General features: G+C 44.7%; 1 protein-coding gene across 1 annotated transcript in view; it reads left to right on the forward strand.

Annotated features, from left to right (window-relative positions):
* Nucleotides 1-18,947, forward strand: part of Acoxl (acyl-CoA oxidase like) — a 297,983-nt gene that overhangs the window by 67,299 nt on the left and 211,737 nt on the right. Inside the window, exon 11 of the mRNA XM_032902341.1 lies at nucleotides 13,066-13,100. Coding sequence (XP_032758232.1) covers nucleotides 13,066-13,100 — 35 coding nt within the window. The remainder of the gene's footprint in view (nucleotides 1-13,065; nucleotides 13,101-18,947) is intronic.

Genomic DNA, 18,947 nt, shown 5'->3' on the forward strand with positions numbered 1-18,947 from the left:
ACACTGTCACTTCTACACAGGCTACACTGTCACTTCTACACAGGCTACACTGTCACTTCTGCACAGGCTACACTGTCACTTCTGCACAGGCTACACTGTCACTTCTGCACAGGCTACACTGTCACTTCTGCACAGGCTACACTGTCACTTCTGCACAGGCTACACTGTCACTTCTGCACAGGCTACACTGTCACTTCTGCACAGGCTACACTGTCACTTCTGCACAGGGTACACTGTCACTTCTGCACAGGCTACACTGTCACTTCTGCACAGGCTACACTATCACTTCTGCACAGGCTACACTGTCACTTCTGCACAGGCTACACTGTCGCTTCTACACAGGCTACACTGTCACTTCTACACAGGCCACACTGTCACTTCTGCACAGGCTCCACTGTCACTTCTGCACAGGCTACACTGTCACTTCTGCACAGGCTACACTGTCACTTCTGCACAGGCTACACTGTCACTTCTACACAGGCTACACTGTCACTTCTGCACAGGCTACACTGTCACTTCTGCACAGTCTACACTGTCACTTCTGCACAGGCTACACTGTCACTTCTGCACAGGCTACACTGTCACTTCTGCACAGGCTGGTCCTCCCACCTATGACTGATGCTTCCTTTCTTAGGCACTGGTTCTATTAAGTGGATGTTGTGTATCCTTCAGAGAACTTTCCTTTCCAGAACTTTCAAAGTGCTTTGTTTATTCCAGTCCCTGATGTGAACTCTGTATTTGCTACCAGAAGGTGTGTGTGTGTGTGTGTGTGTGTGTGTGTGTGTGTGTGTGTGTGTAGGGGTGTGGTGATGAGGGCATTATACAGTACCAGGCACATAGGAGACTTTCAGTAGTTATCTGTGACTTAAATGTAGCCTATCACAGTATCTCTATGCTAAGGAAGTCCAGGGGAACAGAGGGGAGCTATGCACAGTGGTATCTACAATGGAATGGACTCCTCCTCTGTACACATGTTTTTACTCAATGACTGCTGCAGTCCACCATGATGCCTCTTTACAAATGGAAGACAGGCACTCTGGGAGGTGAGGTGGCTTGGCAGTGGAGTTCTGTGCCCAGCCTTGTCCTTCATTGACTTCAGTCTCTACAAACTTCATGTTATAGCTGGGTATAGTGGTGCATAACTTTAATCCCAGTACTCAGGAGGCCTGGGTAGAAGGATATCTGTGGGTTTGAGGTCAGCCTAGTCTACATAGTGAGCTCTATGATAGTCAGGACTTTCTCTCTCTCTCTCTCTCTCTCTCTCTCTCTCTCTCTCTCACTCTCTCCCTCTCACCTTCCCCCAAAAACAAACTTCCTCTTGTCTTTAAGCCTTTATTTTAAGGCTCATTGTCTGACTAGAGACATAGAGACAGAATTATGGGTATATTGAGCTCTAAAGGAACAATATTTTGGGTTTTTAGAAACGTAAACGCTTGACTTTGGGGCTGAGCTGAACCACGCAATATTTTAAAAATGTCCTCCTGTCAAAAATGTCCTCCTGTCCATCTCCTTGATTGTGTTGCCTGAGTCTTGAACTTGACTTTTGTGTTCAGGGATCTTCCAGGTCAGGTAATCTGAGTCAAGGGCATTAGCTCAATATTGACCTGATAGAGTCATGTTTTCTTTGTGAACTTTCATCTGGTAATAAAGTTGGTGCGGGCAGACTTTTAAAAAATATTTGCATATCTCATTTCCTTGCCTAATCAGTGTTGTGAGAATAATGTCCTACTTTCCATGCTTGAGTGATCAGCTGCGGTATTGTAAGGCACCAGGGGCCGGCTCACTACAGCAATTTCCTTTTCTTACATTTTTCCATCTCATCCCAGCTTTGCTGCAACCCACGTGCTGGACTTTCGGAAACAGAACTCATCCCACCAGCAAAATGATACCATCTGGGCACGGCATTTGCCCCCAATTTAAAGGGCACCTTTCACAGATGCATCATGGGTCCAAGCATCCTCCTTGGATGTGCTTAGTGAAGGAGTATTGGATACCTAGACTCCACGTTAAAAGTCCTTTAAGGAAAGAAGAGAGTGCCATTAGGTTTAAGGATGGCTTTTTTTTTTGACATGTCCCTATTATTACTCATGACCTTACAAATTGTTTAGTTTATAGCTCACAACTAGGCTAAAGATGTCAGATGCCTCTTTTCATCCCCGTCCACTAACAGTGTATTTAACACCTCTGCCCCCAAGGTAAGGTAGTGAGGACATGTATACTAGTGACATTTTGTGATAAAATACCCGACTGAAGCAACTAAAGGGAAGAGAGGTTTATTTTGGCTCACGATTTTACAGAATACAGTCCATCATTGCAGGAGAGACATAGGCAAAGGCTTGGTCCATGGTGATGGGAATTAATCACGGAGCTTGTTCCCATCTATTGCCCACTTGGAGCCAGAGAGGTTGGGTTTTGGCTGTAACCCTCAAAGGTCTGCCCTTACCCAGTGATCTGCATGATCCAGGCAGGTCTTCCACCCTAAAGGTTCCACAACTTCTTCATTCAGCATCACCAGCTGGGTACTGAGTTTTCAAACATAGGTCTGTGGGAGACATTTCATATTTAAATCATAACAGAAATATTTGGCTATTCCCAGCTCTATGTCTTTCTGTCCTGAATGTTGAAGGGGTCCTGGTGAAGCATTGACAAGGAATATACTCCTTCTGAGTTGCTGTTCAGGATGTCCACCCTCCCCTTCCTTCCTTAGTGTCTATTCATTAGTGAAAGTGCTGTGAGAGCAGACAATTCGGCAGAGCTGCACATGGAGGACTCAAGCAGACTTGTCTGGGATCCATGGAGAATCTGGACCACTATAGGCAGCAGGGTTGGGATATTCTCTCACTTGGGGGAGAGGCTCCCCTCCTCTCGGAGAGATGCCTTTAAAACTAGGTGATGGTATTGCCTCTAGGACCCAGCATCTGCCCTACCCCAGGTCTCCTCATTGCCCCGGGTCAGCTGTCATTGATTTAGTTCAGTTAAGGAAGCATCTCTAAGTGTACTCCAGGCTAAAGTTATTGCCTGCTGTCAAACGAGCAGCTCATGCTTAAGATGTGGGGGGTCATGCTCTACTTCCTTAAGGGTAGGCTATCCACATATATTATTTGGAATTCTTCTCCATAAATATTTGCCTCTCCTTCATCCTTTATTATTTATTTATTATTTAGTCACTTCTTCTTTTTCTTTTACTTCTTTGTCTCTCTGGGACATGGTTTCATGTAGCCCAGGTTGACTTCGAACTCACATATAGTCGAGGTTGACTTTGAACCTGCTCCTATCTTTCCAGGGCTCAGGGTACAGGTGTGTACCGCCATATCTGGTTTGATTGTTTGTTTGCATCATTATATGTTTATGGAAGTTTAATTGATGTTTTGGGTTAGAATCTAATTCTATTCCTTTTATTTTGTTGCTTAAAAATTTTCAGCTGTGCCTACTGGAAATTCTTTCAGTTGGCTTGATTCTCTACATGGCTGTGTGAATGTGTGTGTGTGTGTGTGTGTGTGTGTGTGTGTGTGTGTGTGTGTGTGTGTGTGTGTTAGGTCTCTCTTTCTAGCACTACAGGGTACTCCACACTCATCTTGTATTTTTTCCTGCACCAGGGTAAATCATTTGCCATTTTGAGAAAGCAAGACTTGGGCTCTGTGTGTTTTTTGTTGCTGCAAGGAAAGTGCATATATATCTGTGTATGAGTAAAATATATTCACTTATATCTCTATTAAACTAAACATGAATTTATATTATACCCAAACTCTGGTTATTTCCATGTAGATATTCTAGACTTTTCTATGGTGACTGTCTTAGTTAGGGTTCTACTGCTGTGAACAGACACCATGACCAAGGCAAGTCTTACAAAGGACAACATTTAACTGGGTCTGGCTTACAGGTTCAGAAGTTCAGTTCATTATCAGCAAGGTGGGGAGCATGGCAGCATCCAGGCACACGTGGGGCTGGAGGAGTTTCTACATCTTCATATGAAGGAAGCTAAGAGAAGACTGGCTCCAATGGGGTTAGGAGGATGTCTCATTGCCCACACCCACAGTGACACACTTCCTCCAACAAGCCACACCTACTCCAACAAGGCCACACCTCCAAATAGTGCCACTCCCTGAGCCAAGCACATTCAAACCACCACAGTGACTTATGTGTGAGTTACCTGCTCTAACATTGAAAACCCAGGCTCTAACCACCCGCCGTCCATTGTAGTGGTAGCTACAGAACTGTGAACCACAGGGGATGCACTTAGCTACAGCTTGGCTTTGCAGTTTTCTTAGCCTACCCTAATCTTCCCTGCTCCACAGTTAAGTTGTTCTGTGCTCTTGGCTCTTCCATTAAATCCAACACTTCTTCTGGACTCTCCTTACCTTCTCACGCTTTATTTACTAGTTTTTAATCTTTCGCAATCGCATACATTTCACTTTCTCTCTGCGCTGTGAGATTCTGTCATGAATCTGCAGATGCAGCAGCAGACAGAGTAGGCTCACCAGTCCTAATGCTGTGCGCCTTTCCTTCCATCTTCTATTGAAGGAACCTCTCTCTCTCTCTCTCTCTCTCTCTCTCTCTCTCTCTCTCTCTCTCTCTCTCTCTCTCGACAGGTTTCCCTGTGTAGCTTTAGCTGTTCTGGAACTTGCCCTGTAGACCAGGCTGGCCTTGAACTCAGAGATCCACCCGCTTCCCAAGTTCTGGGATTAAAAGCGCACATCACTGTAGACAGGCTTTAAACCCTTTCAACCTGGGTCTGTCTGATTGTCTGTGTCGGTCTGTCAGTCTACTTATTTATTTAAGATTTACTTATTTTGTATATATGACACACCAGTAAAGGGGAATCTGATCCAATTGCAGATGGTTGTGAGCCACCATGTGGTTGTTGGGAATTGAACTCAGGACCTTTGGAAGAGCTGTCAGTGCTCTTGATCGCTGTGCCACCTCTCCAGCCCCTGGATCTATTTATTATCTCCACAGACTGCAGATTCCAAAATGTCCTAGAGATAGAACTACACGTAAGCAGCCATTTTAGATTAGCTCCTTTCACTGAGCAATGCACACTTTAGGATTCGTGCATCTGTGCAGATTTTCCTCATGCTCATGTTTGTGTAAACACCTAAACCTGTTTGCTTATACTGGACCAGCAGCCTCAGGGAACCTTCTGCCTCTGCCTGCCCAGTGCTGGGATTATAGGCACACAAGCTTCCCAAGGGTACATCGAGCAGCAACTCGGGTCCCAATGGGTAGAGGGCATTATGCAATTTCTAACGTAAGAGACAAAGCTAAACATGATGTCCTTGTATTTTTCTACAGTTCTTTGAGGCCATGGTAGATAAAAATCACAATGAGGACTTTTCTTGGAACCGTGAAAAGAACTCATTCCCCTGGGTATGATCTGGCCTCTGTCCCTCTGGGTGGTTGACTGGAGGCCTGGGATGAGCTTCTGGGCATTTGGTGCAGGAAGGTGTGGAGGAACAGATGCCGAGGAGGGTCCTGGAGGTACAGACATTTTAGCACTTGCTCCAGGGTGCTCAGCCAATGGGGCTAGGTATCCAATGCTGGAGGAAGGTGGAAAGCCCAGCCATTCTCTTAGCGTGGCGTGGTTTTATTTAATTACTTATTTCCAATGTGCTCCCCTTTTAAATCAGCAACGATGAAAGGCCTATTTCTCTTCATCTTATGCAGGGGTTAAAAACTTTCCAAAATCTTCGTTGAATGTTCCATCTCTATCCACATACCTTCAGTGTCTCTCATACTGTCTCCAGTTCCAGATCCTCATCCCTCTCAGGAAGTCTGCAAGTGAAGGGTACGACTCCCCAGACACTGGGAAAAAGGAGACAGGCAGAGGCTGAGTATTTGGTTACCCCGGACTGGGACTTGAGGGGACTTCCATGGGCTATCACCAGCTCACACTGACTTGCTGCTTGATGTTCATTTTAGGTTGAGTGTGGGGGGGGGATGGGGAGGAATGAGTATTTACCTCTGCTTGTACTCATATTTCTTTGTTTAGTGACTTCCTTCTATACCACTTGGGATTTCTATTTGCTAAGTGTTTTTGGTTACTTTTCTGGTTGTGGCAATAAAATACCTTGACAAAAGCAAGTCAAAGGAAAAAGGTTTATCTGAGCTCACAGTTTGAGGGTATAGTCCAGCATGGCAGGGAAGTCCTGACTGCGGGAGGTTGAAGCACCTCATCCTGCAGCACTACATTTAGGAAGCAGAGCATATCAGATGCTTGTGTGCTAATTCCTTCTTCCTTTACACAGCCCAAGCCAGGGAACCTTGCTGACCTCCTTTACCGTGATTCTTGCCACCTCTGCCAACCAAATCAAGACGGTCCCTAACAGGCCAGCCCAGAGACTGACCTACTGTTATCATCCCCTCCCAGTTGAGTCCAGCTGCTGTCACGTTGACAGTCAGTGCTACCTAGCACACTCTAAGCTCTTTGTCCCCTATCCCCACCCCAGGGTATCCCACTGTCAAGAGTGTCCACGCAGGCAGGTGATGCTCTGCCAGGTGAGGCCCTGAGAGCTGCCTCACCTCAAGAGAAGCTGCAGCCTTAAGTTTAGAAGGTAGAGCTTGATTCTGCTTTGGTGTGTGGGGCAGGACAGTGAGGAATGGAAGTAGAGGTATTCTGTCATTTCCACTAGGAGTGGCCTGTTTTCTTAGGTAACTGAATAGCCACTCTCCGAGTTTTAGTGTTAATTCTGTTAACACCCATCAGTTTTGCAACTTGCCTTTCACACCTGTCTTTTGGATATGACTTGCTAGGTTTTCAAAAAGTAAAGAAAATGTCTCCTTATCACACACACACATACACCATTCCACATGAGTGTACACACATATGCACAAACAGACATGCACATACAGACAAGTGTATGCTGTTCTTTTCCTAAGTATAACTGTGTCACTTTCTCTAAAACATTCACTTCTAGGAATTGAGGAGACATAGCACCCCGATGTGAAGGCGGTCATGACAAACGCATTGCTACTTTTCTTCTTGCCTTGCTGTCTTTGTCTCCTGTTGGTAGGAATGAGATGACAGAGGTGGGGGCTGCTGTCCAGGGGCTATGAAGCCTGCCCTTGGCTTTGATGACGTCGGCCCCTCCTTGTTTGATAACAGGGAGGGCACACCTCTCCCTGCTGAATGGCTGGTTCTCTGCCAACTGCACAAGGGCTGAGTTCACAGTGACTTCAGTCATGAAGTTGAATTTAGGACATTGGGATGGCATTTAAAGGGCACACAGATGGGTGGTGTTTCACTCTGAGCTGTTAGCTTCGCTTCCCCCGCCAGCATGTCAGAGCCGGCTCATCAGCGCTGAGCACATGGCTGAGAGCTCTCCACACATCCCCACATCATCAAACTGAAGCCCTGGAGGACCACAGAGAACCCTGGAGTTTCTGATGCTGTGGGCTGGGGCGTAAGAATTCACATTTCTCATGAGTTCCTTGGGCAGGCTAATACTCGTGTTTAAATTAATCTGTGTAAATGATTCCTATGAAGCAGGGAAGGGGAGCCACATTTCACTGTAAGGAGTCAGCAGCAAGGGTCAAGGCACTTGGCTCCAAAATTCTTGACTCTTTACCACGAGCATCTCCTGGCTCAGCAGCTACCTTAGTAAAGGAAGTAGGAAGGGGCTAAGGAGTCCCTGGGAAGACAGGCAGGGGTCCAGTGAGCTGGGGTGGGTGGGGGCTGATGTGGTTTGAAAGTTAGGCAAAGGCTCAGACGAGCTGAGGAGACTTACGTGAAGGACCAGTCTTGGTGAGTGCTGGGGGTGGCACAGAGGCCCTGGTCTCTCAGAAGGAAGCCTTTAGAACAGCAGGGAAGGGGTTAAAGGAATCTGCTCTGTAGATCATCTTCTACATACCCACCCACCTTTGCTATGAACATGTCATGGCTCTGTGGAAAACTGTCTACACTGAGGCTGTTTATGGTAGAGTCTGTGCACACTACAGGTGTTGGTGTGATCTCTCCCTGCCATGGCATTACTTACAAGAGAATCTTTCTGTGCCATGGCCCCATGACTACTACCCTGCCTGTGGGTGGTACTCTGTCTGTGTGCTGTGATTCTCTGTAAGCCTCTCTCTCCCCCTCCCCCTCTCCACCCGTTCTCCCCCTCTTCTGTGCTTCTGTTTGAGTGACACTCTAAGTCCCACCCCCTCTTCTTCCACCATGCTCCTTTTCCATGTTCTATAAAAGATGGAAGAAACATTAAAACCTCCAGAAAAAGAGACACATGCCAAGACTTCCTTTTCAGTTAATTTTGTGATGTTTTAATATTTCGACACTTGAAACGAACAAACAAATAAACAACAAACAAGGAACACGCTCCAGTTAGAGAAATCCCCACGTATGTGTAGGAAAGGGAGGGAGGCCACTCTAATTCCACACAGGCTCTTCCGGTCTTAACATGAGCGTGTGCGTTCAGGTCTGGAGCTTTGGGGTGAGTTGGCAGTGTGGAGACGTGTCTGGTGAGGTTGTAGACAGGTGATGGTCTCCTTAGCCAAATCGTACTAACATTTTTTTATAGATCACATATATTTGAAAAATATTCAAATCATTCTGAAACATAGGCATTGTCAGAATATATCCCCCGTTAGCCCTTCTTGAGAAACTGGGAACTCTGGTCTAGAAGCTGTCTGCCCCGAGGAAGGGCCAGGCTCCTGGTTATGCCACCTTCAGCACAGGTCTTCTGGCCCTAGAATGTACAATCACTGGTTTAGAAAGTTCTAGACTTGGAACACCTTCCACCTGTTGGATTGAGGGACACTGGGGCTTACTGGAGTCTCCCCTCTCACCTGTCAGCCATATGTGTGTGTGAACCCAGGACCTGTGGTGGAATGGGTGTTTAGAACAGACACTTCCTGGTAATCTATGAACTTGGAAGGAAATTTCCTTGGCACCATTCGTGATAATTCAAACCATTTCTTTCTTTCTTTTTTTTTTATTTTAAAAAATATAATGTGTTTTAAAAATGTGATTTTATAAATTATCATTATTTTACAAGGGCCACGTTGTCTACATGGTGCTTTATAGGGAATATCTGGCCACAGCTGGAGCACTTCTGGGTGTTTTATGGCAAATTATTCTCAGATTACCCTTTAATGCAGGAAGGGCTGCCTGTTGTCTGAGCTCCCCAGGTCATACAGAAACCCCCAGCCTTGATACAAAACAGCTGTCTGTGTTCCAAGGAGGAGCACTTCAGGCAGAGGCAGAAGGGAAAAGGTTTTCACGGCTGGTGGGGGTTTTGAAAAAAGTTTAAATTACTCTTTCCTTGCCATTAAAACGTGGTTTAATTTTGTTACCAACAAACTGTGTCAACCTAAGAGAGAGAAGTACTGTAAAGGAAGTTTGTTAAGTGTGTTCTGGGAATACTTACAGCATGTCCTGAGGGGGTGCTCCCCAGGGAGGCCAGTACAAATCTCCTGCTGACCCCCATGTCCCTGGGCCTCAGTCTGGCTGGGCCAGGGTCAGGGGCCAACTCACAGACCTCCCTCCCCTTTCTCCTCCGGGCCCCTGCTGAGACCAGCAACAAAGGGGCCAATTGTTGGAGATATACCCTTGTCTGAGCGGCTGCTTGGGCCTCTCTGAATGCCAAAGTGTCTCCATGCACATTGGTATGTATGTATGTATGTATGTATGTATGTATGTATGTATGTATGTATGTATGTATGTATTATGTATGTATGTATGTATGTATGTATGTATGTATGTATGTATATGTATGTACATGTGTGATGGTTCTTGACCATATATTCATGTAGCATCTGTGCAAACATATGCATTCACACATATGCATGTGTGAACAAGCATATGAGCAGATAGGTACTGTGAGAATATGTTTGTGAGTCTATATACATGTGTGTACATGTATATGAATGGATGTGTCCACATGCATTCTAATGCATTTGTGTGTAGATGTGTGTATGCATGCACGTATACATGCATGTGTGTGGGATGCATGTAACTTGGTTAAAGAATTTCTTGAGTTGCTGCATCTTGGCAGGGCCAGTGGCCTCAGAAGCTGGACTGGCCAATGGTGGCTCCTCAGGCTGAGGGAAGAAGGAACTGGCTCACTTCTTAGCAGGTTGCACAGCTGACTTTCTGTGGTGTTTGCGCTGGTGTGGAAGGCTTGGGTACATTTCTCCTCATTTGTTTCCCTGTAGGAAGCAGACAGAGCAGGCGCAAGCCTTCTCCTCGCGCAGCAGCTCTTAGCTGCTCATTGGCCTATTCTGACCTGGGCTTCCAAGCTAGGCTCTCTAGAGCTCTTCTGCTCCCTTCCTGTCCCTTTCCTGGGCTGCCCGTTGGATCCAGTACATTCTGTGTAGAACAATTATGAGATGTCCTGACCTCATCAACACTCTGACCTGGTCCCCACTGAGCCAAGGGTTCTTCCCTGGGTGCCATCCTTTTGGTACCTAGCATAGCCGGGTATGTCCCAGCTCTGTCTGCTGGCATCTGTAGGGCTCACATTTTCCTTTTTAACAAAATTGTTCCTAAAAATGACAGCAAGACACATTTGACTCTGAAGCTGGGGTGAGAATGAGAAAGCTCGGATCCCTGACTGGTTTTCCTCAGCACAGCTGCCACGGGAGAGCTTTCTGCTTTCTTTCCCTTCTGGTTCCCCCCAACCCTGTTTCCTCTCTGCTCCCAGCAAGAGCTTATCTTTCAACTGTGGAAAAGCCACCAATTAAACTTTACTCCAAAGCTTATCAAAATATTCAGTCGGTAAAATTATCTCATAATTAGCTGAACTGTAAGCCAGAAGTCTTTAACCACAGGAAATGTAACGTGACCCAGCGTGTGGAGTCTGTAAGTTGCTCATCCTGGCCTTGGCTGCAGTTGCTGCTTTTCCTTCTTTCCCAGTCATTTCCTCCCTGTTCTGCGTGTTCTTAATGGTCCCCAAGGCCTCAAAGAAAATATACTACTAAGTTTAGCTGAGGTAGATAATGGAACAAATTCAGTTAAGTGTAATATAAGATCAACTTGATTTTTAATATTTTAGGCATGCACATTTATATACTCTTTGTGTCTATACATGTTCGTGTGTGTGTGTGTGTGTGTGTGTGTGTGTGTGCATATTTGTTGGGGGATGTGCATGTGTGTGGAGGTCAGAGGACAGGTCCTGTTCACCTGTTTTATTTATGTATCAGATGGGATCTTTCTCTGGCTTGGAACTCACCAAGTAGGCTAAGCTGGCTGACCACTGAGTCCCAGGACTCTCTGCCCGCTCCTCTCTGAAGCTGGGATTACAAGTGCCTACTAACATATTTTATTAGTGAGATTTGAAGGGGGAATTGAACTCAAGTCCTGCTTGCAAGGAAAGCACTTTATCATCTTCTTAGCCCCTGCTTATTTTGTTTGTTTGTTTAGCAGACTTAGGCAAAGTAGACATACTTTCCCAGATTCTGATGTCTTGCCATGACTGGGTCTGTCTTTTGATGACTGCAGTGGTAACCGGAGCTAGATTTTTCTGGAGCCTTGCTGTTCCAACAATATCCAGGGGATTCGGCAGCGTGGCCAGCTGGACAGCAACTGGGCTTTCTTCTCTCGTAGTTCATTTTGCAGAGCTCTCCTTCCCCTTCTGTGTTCTCCATTCTTTCTATGATGCCACTGAACATGGCCGCATGAGGCGTGCCCTCTGTCACCCTCCCCCCACATCTCCTGGGGACAGCACGGAAACAGGGGTGGTGTTTGGGACCTTAAGGGGTAGCTTAAGCTTTCATGCAGAAGAAATGTTACAGGAGCTTCTTAGGTTCTCCATTGCTGTGAGCTTCTTAAGTTGGTAATGCCATGGTCTGGCATTAGTGGGTTCAGACTCCCATGGGTTCACTGGACACTGCCACCTTTTCTATAGCGAAATGCTTCCATCGTTCTAAAAACAAATTGAAAATTACATTGTCAGATGCACTAACATTTTCACAGGTGGGTATTGCATGTAGTATTAGTAGTGTAGTTAATATTGATATTTCTGTACTTGTCAGAGAGCAGGCCTACATGTCTACACAGCTACAAACACAAATATAGAAAACCTGCTTCATCCTTCTATTGTTCTTTCGAGGGAACAATGGTTCTGCTCATTTTATAACGAGGAAACTATAAAGAGCCTCCATCACTTGCAGATGCCTGCTAGCCTGACTGTCTTAACCACTGCTCACCTTGTATGGGCTGGCCAAGGGTCATGGCTTAGGATTTTGACCATGTACATTTGAGAGGTTTATCATTGATACTTCTGAGAATAAAGAGGAAGCCAGAGTTGCATCTCAGTCTCCTATTGCTGTCATGTCCTGGTGTCACATATAACGTCTCTTGAAGTTACATTTGTATTTCAGGCTTGACTTCTCTACTGCCTGTAGATGAGTCTTGACTGGCCTTGAGCTGATGGGATTCTTGTAAAGGCTAAGGGAATCCCCAGGAAAGCCTTGGCCCAGGTGTCCAATCTCTTGGTGGTCTGGGTCCATGTGATGCTCCAACAGAAGAGGTGATGAGGGGACCCACTCTAGGCTTTGCTGTCCTAATGCAAACCTTGGTATCAGCTGCATGATGACACCTCATCCTTTCCATCCTTCTGCTGCTGTCTCAAGAGCCCTTACCCTACAAGTGCTCCCAACGAAGGATGCAGCCTGTCCATTCCACAATGAAATGACCCTGGCCTTTTAAAGACCCTTTTGAAATATGATGATCTTTTAAAAGCAAAGTTGAAATCAAAGGTCTATCATTAAAGGTTTTATTCATTAAACGAGGCCCATAAGGAAATGTTTTAAGGTTTATTTTTTTTTATTTTATGTGTATGAATGTTTCCTGCTTATGTGTATATGTGCCCCATGTATGTACCTACTGCCCACAGAAGCCAGAAAAGGACACCAAATACCCCAGAACTGAAGTCACAGATGGTTGTGAGCCACTATATTAGTCCTGGAAATTCTGCAAGAGCAGCGAGTGCTTGTAACCACTGAGCCATCTCTCCAGCTCCATACATTAGGAAATATTAAGAAATAATTGTCCACACTGAATTATTTTCTTGCAAATTCAGCTTGTTATTTATATTATTTAATTGGTGTTTTCCCCTCTGTTCTCAATTACAGCTTGGACTGATGATAGCCGTCCGCTATAGCCACAGGTAAGGCTTTAAAATCTTTTTATTTTCAAAAAAGGAAATGTGTTTGTGGCTTAGAGGTTTGGGTTTCCTTCGGCCCTGAAGAATTCTGAGGCTGTGTTTCGGTTTGTTCTCTTTTTTGGTGGCTGCTTTTCCATGATGTGGATGGCACAGTTGAAATTGCTGTTTGGAGGGAAATGGGGCGATGGCGGAACGTTTTTTAGTTTTTGCTTGTGTGTCACAGGCCGGCCTCAACCTTGCAGTCCTGCCTCAGCCCCCCCACACCCGATCACAGGAGTGCGCCACGGTACTCAGTTCTTGGCTCTGCGAGTGACGATCCTCCTGCTTTGGCGTTCAAAGTGCTAAGATTGCAGGCGTGCACCGCTGTGCTCAGCAATGCCTTCTGTAGGACAGGAAGATGAGAGGCTCTAAGTTAGGGTGCAGACGTGATTCCTGTGCAGCTCACTGAGCCTGAGTCTGGGTCCGGGATTCTTACACGTGAGGCCAGGCCAAGACTGTTTGTAGAGCCCTTTCCTAGCCCACCAGCCTCTCCTTCCTGCATCTGGTAGAGGTGAAGTGTTTTTGTCATGATTTTCACCCTGGTGTCAATTGCACCATATTAATGGGGAAACCCACCATTTTCTAATGGGAAAACTCACCATCATGGCAGTCTTGTCCTATGAATGTGTGTTTCCAGAATCATTTTTCCCATTTGTGTGCATCAAGACATATTATGCTGAATGAATTAAAACGAAGGGTTGGTTCCCAGAGCCTCCTGCTCTCATGCACCCTGTGCTCGAACCTTCCCTGACACGCCACCCTTGGATCAATGACCTGCCACTTGGGTTCATCTGGTCATCTCTTCACAAACATCCCAGAGGACTATCCGATGGCCGAGCAAATTCGCATCCCTCAAAATACTTGTCACACGTTGTGTGTACAGTTTTGATCTACGTGTGAAATTCAGGTGGTTTCTGAGAAGCAGAACAACTGAGAGCAGGAAGAGCGCAGGCGTGGCCTTGAGCTTTGTGGGATTCATGTGTGAGAAGAGAAGCGTTTAAAGAGAGACTTTTGGAGCAGGTGGAAGAAGGCTGCTCCAGACAGTTTCCTGGCCATACACGGGTAAAGAACTATCTTTCCCTTGTCTGTAACATAGGCTCATGGCTGAGGTCCCATAACAAAGGCAGAAAATGAAGGCACAACACGCATGTTCATTTAATATGTTTGACATGAGCAGGAGCTGGCATAAGAAAACGAAGACCTGAGGTGAAGAAGTATGCTTAGGGGTGTCTGAGCTAGAGCAGTGCTTCTCAACCTGTGGGTCATATAGCAGATATCCTGAATATCACACAATTACATTATATATAACAGTAGAAAAATGACAGTTATGAAAGTGCCAATGAAATCATTTTATGGCTGGGGGTCACGCAAACATGAGGAACTTTATTAAAGGGTTGCAGTGTTAAGAAGGTTGAGAACTACTGCACTACAGGGAATACACTCAAATGTTCCCCCCACTTTAAACCAGCTTCTTGGAATGGAGCACACATCACTTTAATTCCAACAGTCGGACAGTCAGGTCTGTTACAAAGAGGAACCCTGCCTCGAAAAGAAAGAAAAAAAAGAGAGAGAGAGAGAATGCTCTAAATGTAGATTGCAATAGAATGAGGTGTGTGTGTGTGTGTGTGTGTGTGTGTGTGTGTGTTTGTATGTGTGTGTGTGTGTGTGTGAGAGAGAGAGAGAGAGAGAGAGATAGAGACAGAGAGAGAAAGAGAGAGACAGAGATGGAGAAAGAGACAGAGAGACTGACACAGACAGAGGTAGAGAGAAAAGGACTGTGTTGTACATCCATTCTCTCGACTACAACACTCACTTCAACTCTGTGGCAGACTAAATTTTTCAAAGATAGTGTTCTAGTTTCCTTTCTGTTGCTGTGATAATATATCCTGACAAAAAACAACTTAAGGGAGAAAGGATTTGTTTTAGGCTGTAGATCCAGGTTACAGCCTATTACCAGCAGGAAAAACTTGTCTTTCTTTCTTTTTTTTTCGGAGCTGGGGACCGAACCCAGGGCCTTGCACTTGCTAGGCAAGTGCTCTACCACTGAGCGAAATCCCCAACCCCGTTCAGCAGGAAGAACTTAAAGCAATCACATCACACCCACCTTCAAAAGCAGTGAGAAATGAGTGTATGTATGTACACTCAGTGTTCAGTTAGTTTTCTCTGCTTTTATCCAGTCCAGGACCTCAAACCAAGGAATGGTGCCTCCTACTCACAGGCTGGGTCTTCCAACCTCAGTGAAGGTAACAGAGAGACTGGTCTTGCTCAGCCTGTGGCCACACCCACACTTATGGAGTATATTTAATCTCCCACGGCTGCATGCATTCGCTTATCTGTCACTTATCTGACTGATATATTCTCTTTTTTTGCGTTCATTACTTTTTTTTATTGGATATTTTTATTTACATTTCAAATGTTATCCCCTTTCCCAGTTTCCTGTCCATAAATCCCCTATCCCAGCCTACCTCCTCCTACTTCTATGAGGGTGTTCCCCCACCCAACCACCCACCCCTTCCTGCCTTCCTGCCTTGACACTGGGAAGTTGAGCCTTGACAGGACCAAGGGCTTCTACTCCCATTGGTACCCCACAAGGCCATCCATCCTCTGCTCTATATGCAGCTGGAGCCATGGGTCTGTCCATGTGTACTCTTTGGATAGTGGTTTTGTCTTTGGGAGCTCTGGTTGGTTGGTATCACTGTTGTTATGGGGTTGCAAACCCCTTGAGCTCCTTCAATCCCTTCTCTAACTCCTCCAATGGGGACCCTGTTCTCAGTTCAATGGTTGTCTGTGAGCATTCACCTCTGTATTTGTCATGCTCTGACAGAGCCTCTCAGGAGACAGCTATATCAGGCTCTTGTCAGCATGTACTTCTTGGCATCCGCAATATTGTCTGGGTTTGGTGGCTGTATATGGGCTGGATCCCTGGGTGGGGCAGTCTCTAGATGGCCTTTCCTTCAGTCTCTGCTCCACATTTTGTCTCCATATTTCCTCCTATGAATATTTTTGTTCCCCCTTCTAAGAAGGACTGAAGCATCTGCACTTTGGTTGTCCTTCTTGAGCTTCATGTGGTCTGTGGATTGTATCTTGGGTAATCCAAGCTTTTGGGCTAATATCCACTTATCAGTGAGTGCATACAATGTATGTGTTTTTTTGTGATTGGGTTACCTCACTGAGGATGGTATTTTCTAGTTCCATCCATTTGCCTATGAATTTCATGAAGTCATTGTTTTTAGTAGCTGAGTAATATTCCATTGTGTAGATGTACCACACCCTCTGTATCCATTCCTCTGTTGAAGGACATCTGGGTTCTTTCCAGCTTCTGGCTATTATAAATAAGGCTGCTATGAACATAGTGGAGCATGTGTCCTTGTTATATGTTGGAGCATCTTTTGGGTATATGCCCAGGAATGGTATAGCTGGGTCCTCAGGTAGTGCAATGTCCAATTTTCTGAGGAACCTCCAGACTGATTTCCAGAATGGTTGCACCAGTCTGCAATCCCACCAACAATGGAGGAGTGTTCCTCTTTCTCCACATCCTTACCAGCATCTGTTGTCATCTGAGATTTTTATCTTAATCATTATGACTAGTGTGAGGTGGAATCCCAGGGTTGCTTTGATTTGCATTTCCCTGATGATTAAGGATATTGAACATTTCTTTAGATACTTCTCAGTCATTTGATATTACTCAGCTGAGAATTCTTTGCTTAGCTCTGTCCCCCATTTTTGATAGGGTTATTTGATTCTCTGGAGTCTAACTTCTTGAGTTCTTTGTATATCTTGCATATAAGCCCTCTCTCAGATGTAGGATTGGTAAAGATCTTTTCCCAATCTGTTGGTTGCTGTTTTGTCCTATTGATAATGTCCTTTGCCTTATAGAAGTTTTACAATTTGATGAGGTCCCATTTGTCTATTGTTGATCTTAGAGCATAAGCCATTGGTGTTCTGTTCAGGAAATTTTCCCCAATGCCCTTGTGATTGAGGATCTTCCCCACTTTTCTTTTATTAATTTGAGTGTATCTGGTTTGATGTGGAGGTCCTTGATCCACTTGGACTTGAGCTTTGTACAGGGCAATAAGAATGGATCAATTTTCATTCGTCTACATGCTGACTGCCAGTTGGATCAGCATCATTTGTTGAAAATGCTGTCTTTTTCCCCCACTGGATGGTTTTAGCTCCTTTGTCAAAGATCAAGTGACCACAGGTGTGTGGGTTCATTTCTGGGTTTTCAATTCTATTCCATTGATCTACCTGCCTGTCTCTGTACCAATACCATACAGTTTTTATTACTATTGTTCTATAGTACAGCTTGAGGTAAGGGATGGTGATTCCCCCAGAAGTTCTTTTATTGTTGAGAATAGTTTTTGATATCCTGGATTTTTTGTTATTTCAAATGAATTTGCAAATTGCTCTTTCTAACAATTGAATTGGATTGGAATTTTGATGTGGATTGCATTGAATCTGTAGACTGCTTTTGGCAAGATTGCCATTTTTACAATATTAATCTTGACAATCCATGAGCATGGGAGATCTTTCCATCTTCTGAGATCTTCAATTTCTTTTTTCAGAGACTTGAAGTTCTTGTCACACAAATCTTTCACTTGCTTGGTTAGAGGCAGACCGAGGTATTTTATATTATTTGTGACTATTGTGAAGGATGTTGTTTCCCTAATTTCTCTCTCAGCCTGTTTATCCTTTGAGTAGAGGAAGGCTACTGATTTGTTTGAGTTAATTTTATACTCAGCCACTTTGCTTAAGTTGTTTATCAGGCTTAGGAGTTGTCTGGTGGAACTTTTGGGGTCACTTAAGTATACTATCATATCATCTGCAATATTTTGACTTCTTCCTCTCCAATTTGTATCCCTTTGACCTCCTTTTGTCATCCGGTTGCTCTGGCTAGGACTTTGAGTACTATATTCAATAGGTAGGGAGAGTGTGGGCAGCCTTTTCTAGTCCCTGATTTTAGTGGGATTGCTTCAAGTTTCTCTCTGTTTAGTTTGATGTTGGCTGCTGGTTTGCTTTATATTTCTTTTACTATGTTTAGGTATGGGCCTTGAATTCCTGATCTTTCTAAGACTTTTAACATGAAGGGGTGTTGAATTTTGTCAAATGCTTTCTCAGCACCTAATGAGATGATCATGTGTGTTTTTTTCTTTGAGTTGTTTATATAGTGGATTGCATTCATGGATTTCCATATATTGAACCATCCCTGCATCCCTGGGATGAAGCCTGCTTGATCATGATGGATGATTTTTTTGATGTGCTCTTGAATTCAGTTTGTGAGAATTTTACTGAGTATTTTTTGCATTGATATTCATAAGGGACATTGGTCTGAAGTTCTCTTTCTGTGGTTTAGGTATAAGCATAATTGTGGCTTCATAGATGGAATTCGGTAGAGTTCCTTCTGTTTCTATTTTGTGGAACAGTTTGGACAGTATTGGTATTAGGTCTTCAATGAAGGTCTGCACCAAACCCATCTGGTCCTGGACTTTTTTTTTTCTTTTTTTCGGAGCTGGGGACCGAACACAGGGCCTTGCGCTTGCTAGGCAAGCGCTCTACCACTGAGCTAAATCCCCAACCCCCTGGGCTTTTTTTTGGTTGGGAAACTTTTAATAACTACTCCATTTCTTTTGGAGTTATGGGAGGGTTTAAATGGTTTATCTGATCCTGATTTAACTTTGGTATCTGGTATCTGTCTAGAAAATTGTCCATTTCCTCCAGGTTTTCCAGTTTTGTTGAGTATAGGCTTTTGTAGTAGGATCTGATGATTTTTGAATTTTCTCAGATCTGTTGTTATGTCTCCCTCTTCATTTC

This window comes from Rattus rattus, chromosome 5 (assembly GCF_011064425.1).
Source record: "Rattus rattus isolate New Zealand chromosome 5, Rrattus_CSIRO_v1, whole genome shotgun sequence".
Taxonomy (NCBI): domain Eukaryota; kingdom Metazoa; phylum Chordata; class Mammalia; order Rodentia; family Muridae; genus Rattus; species Rattus rattus.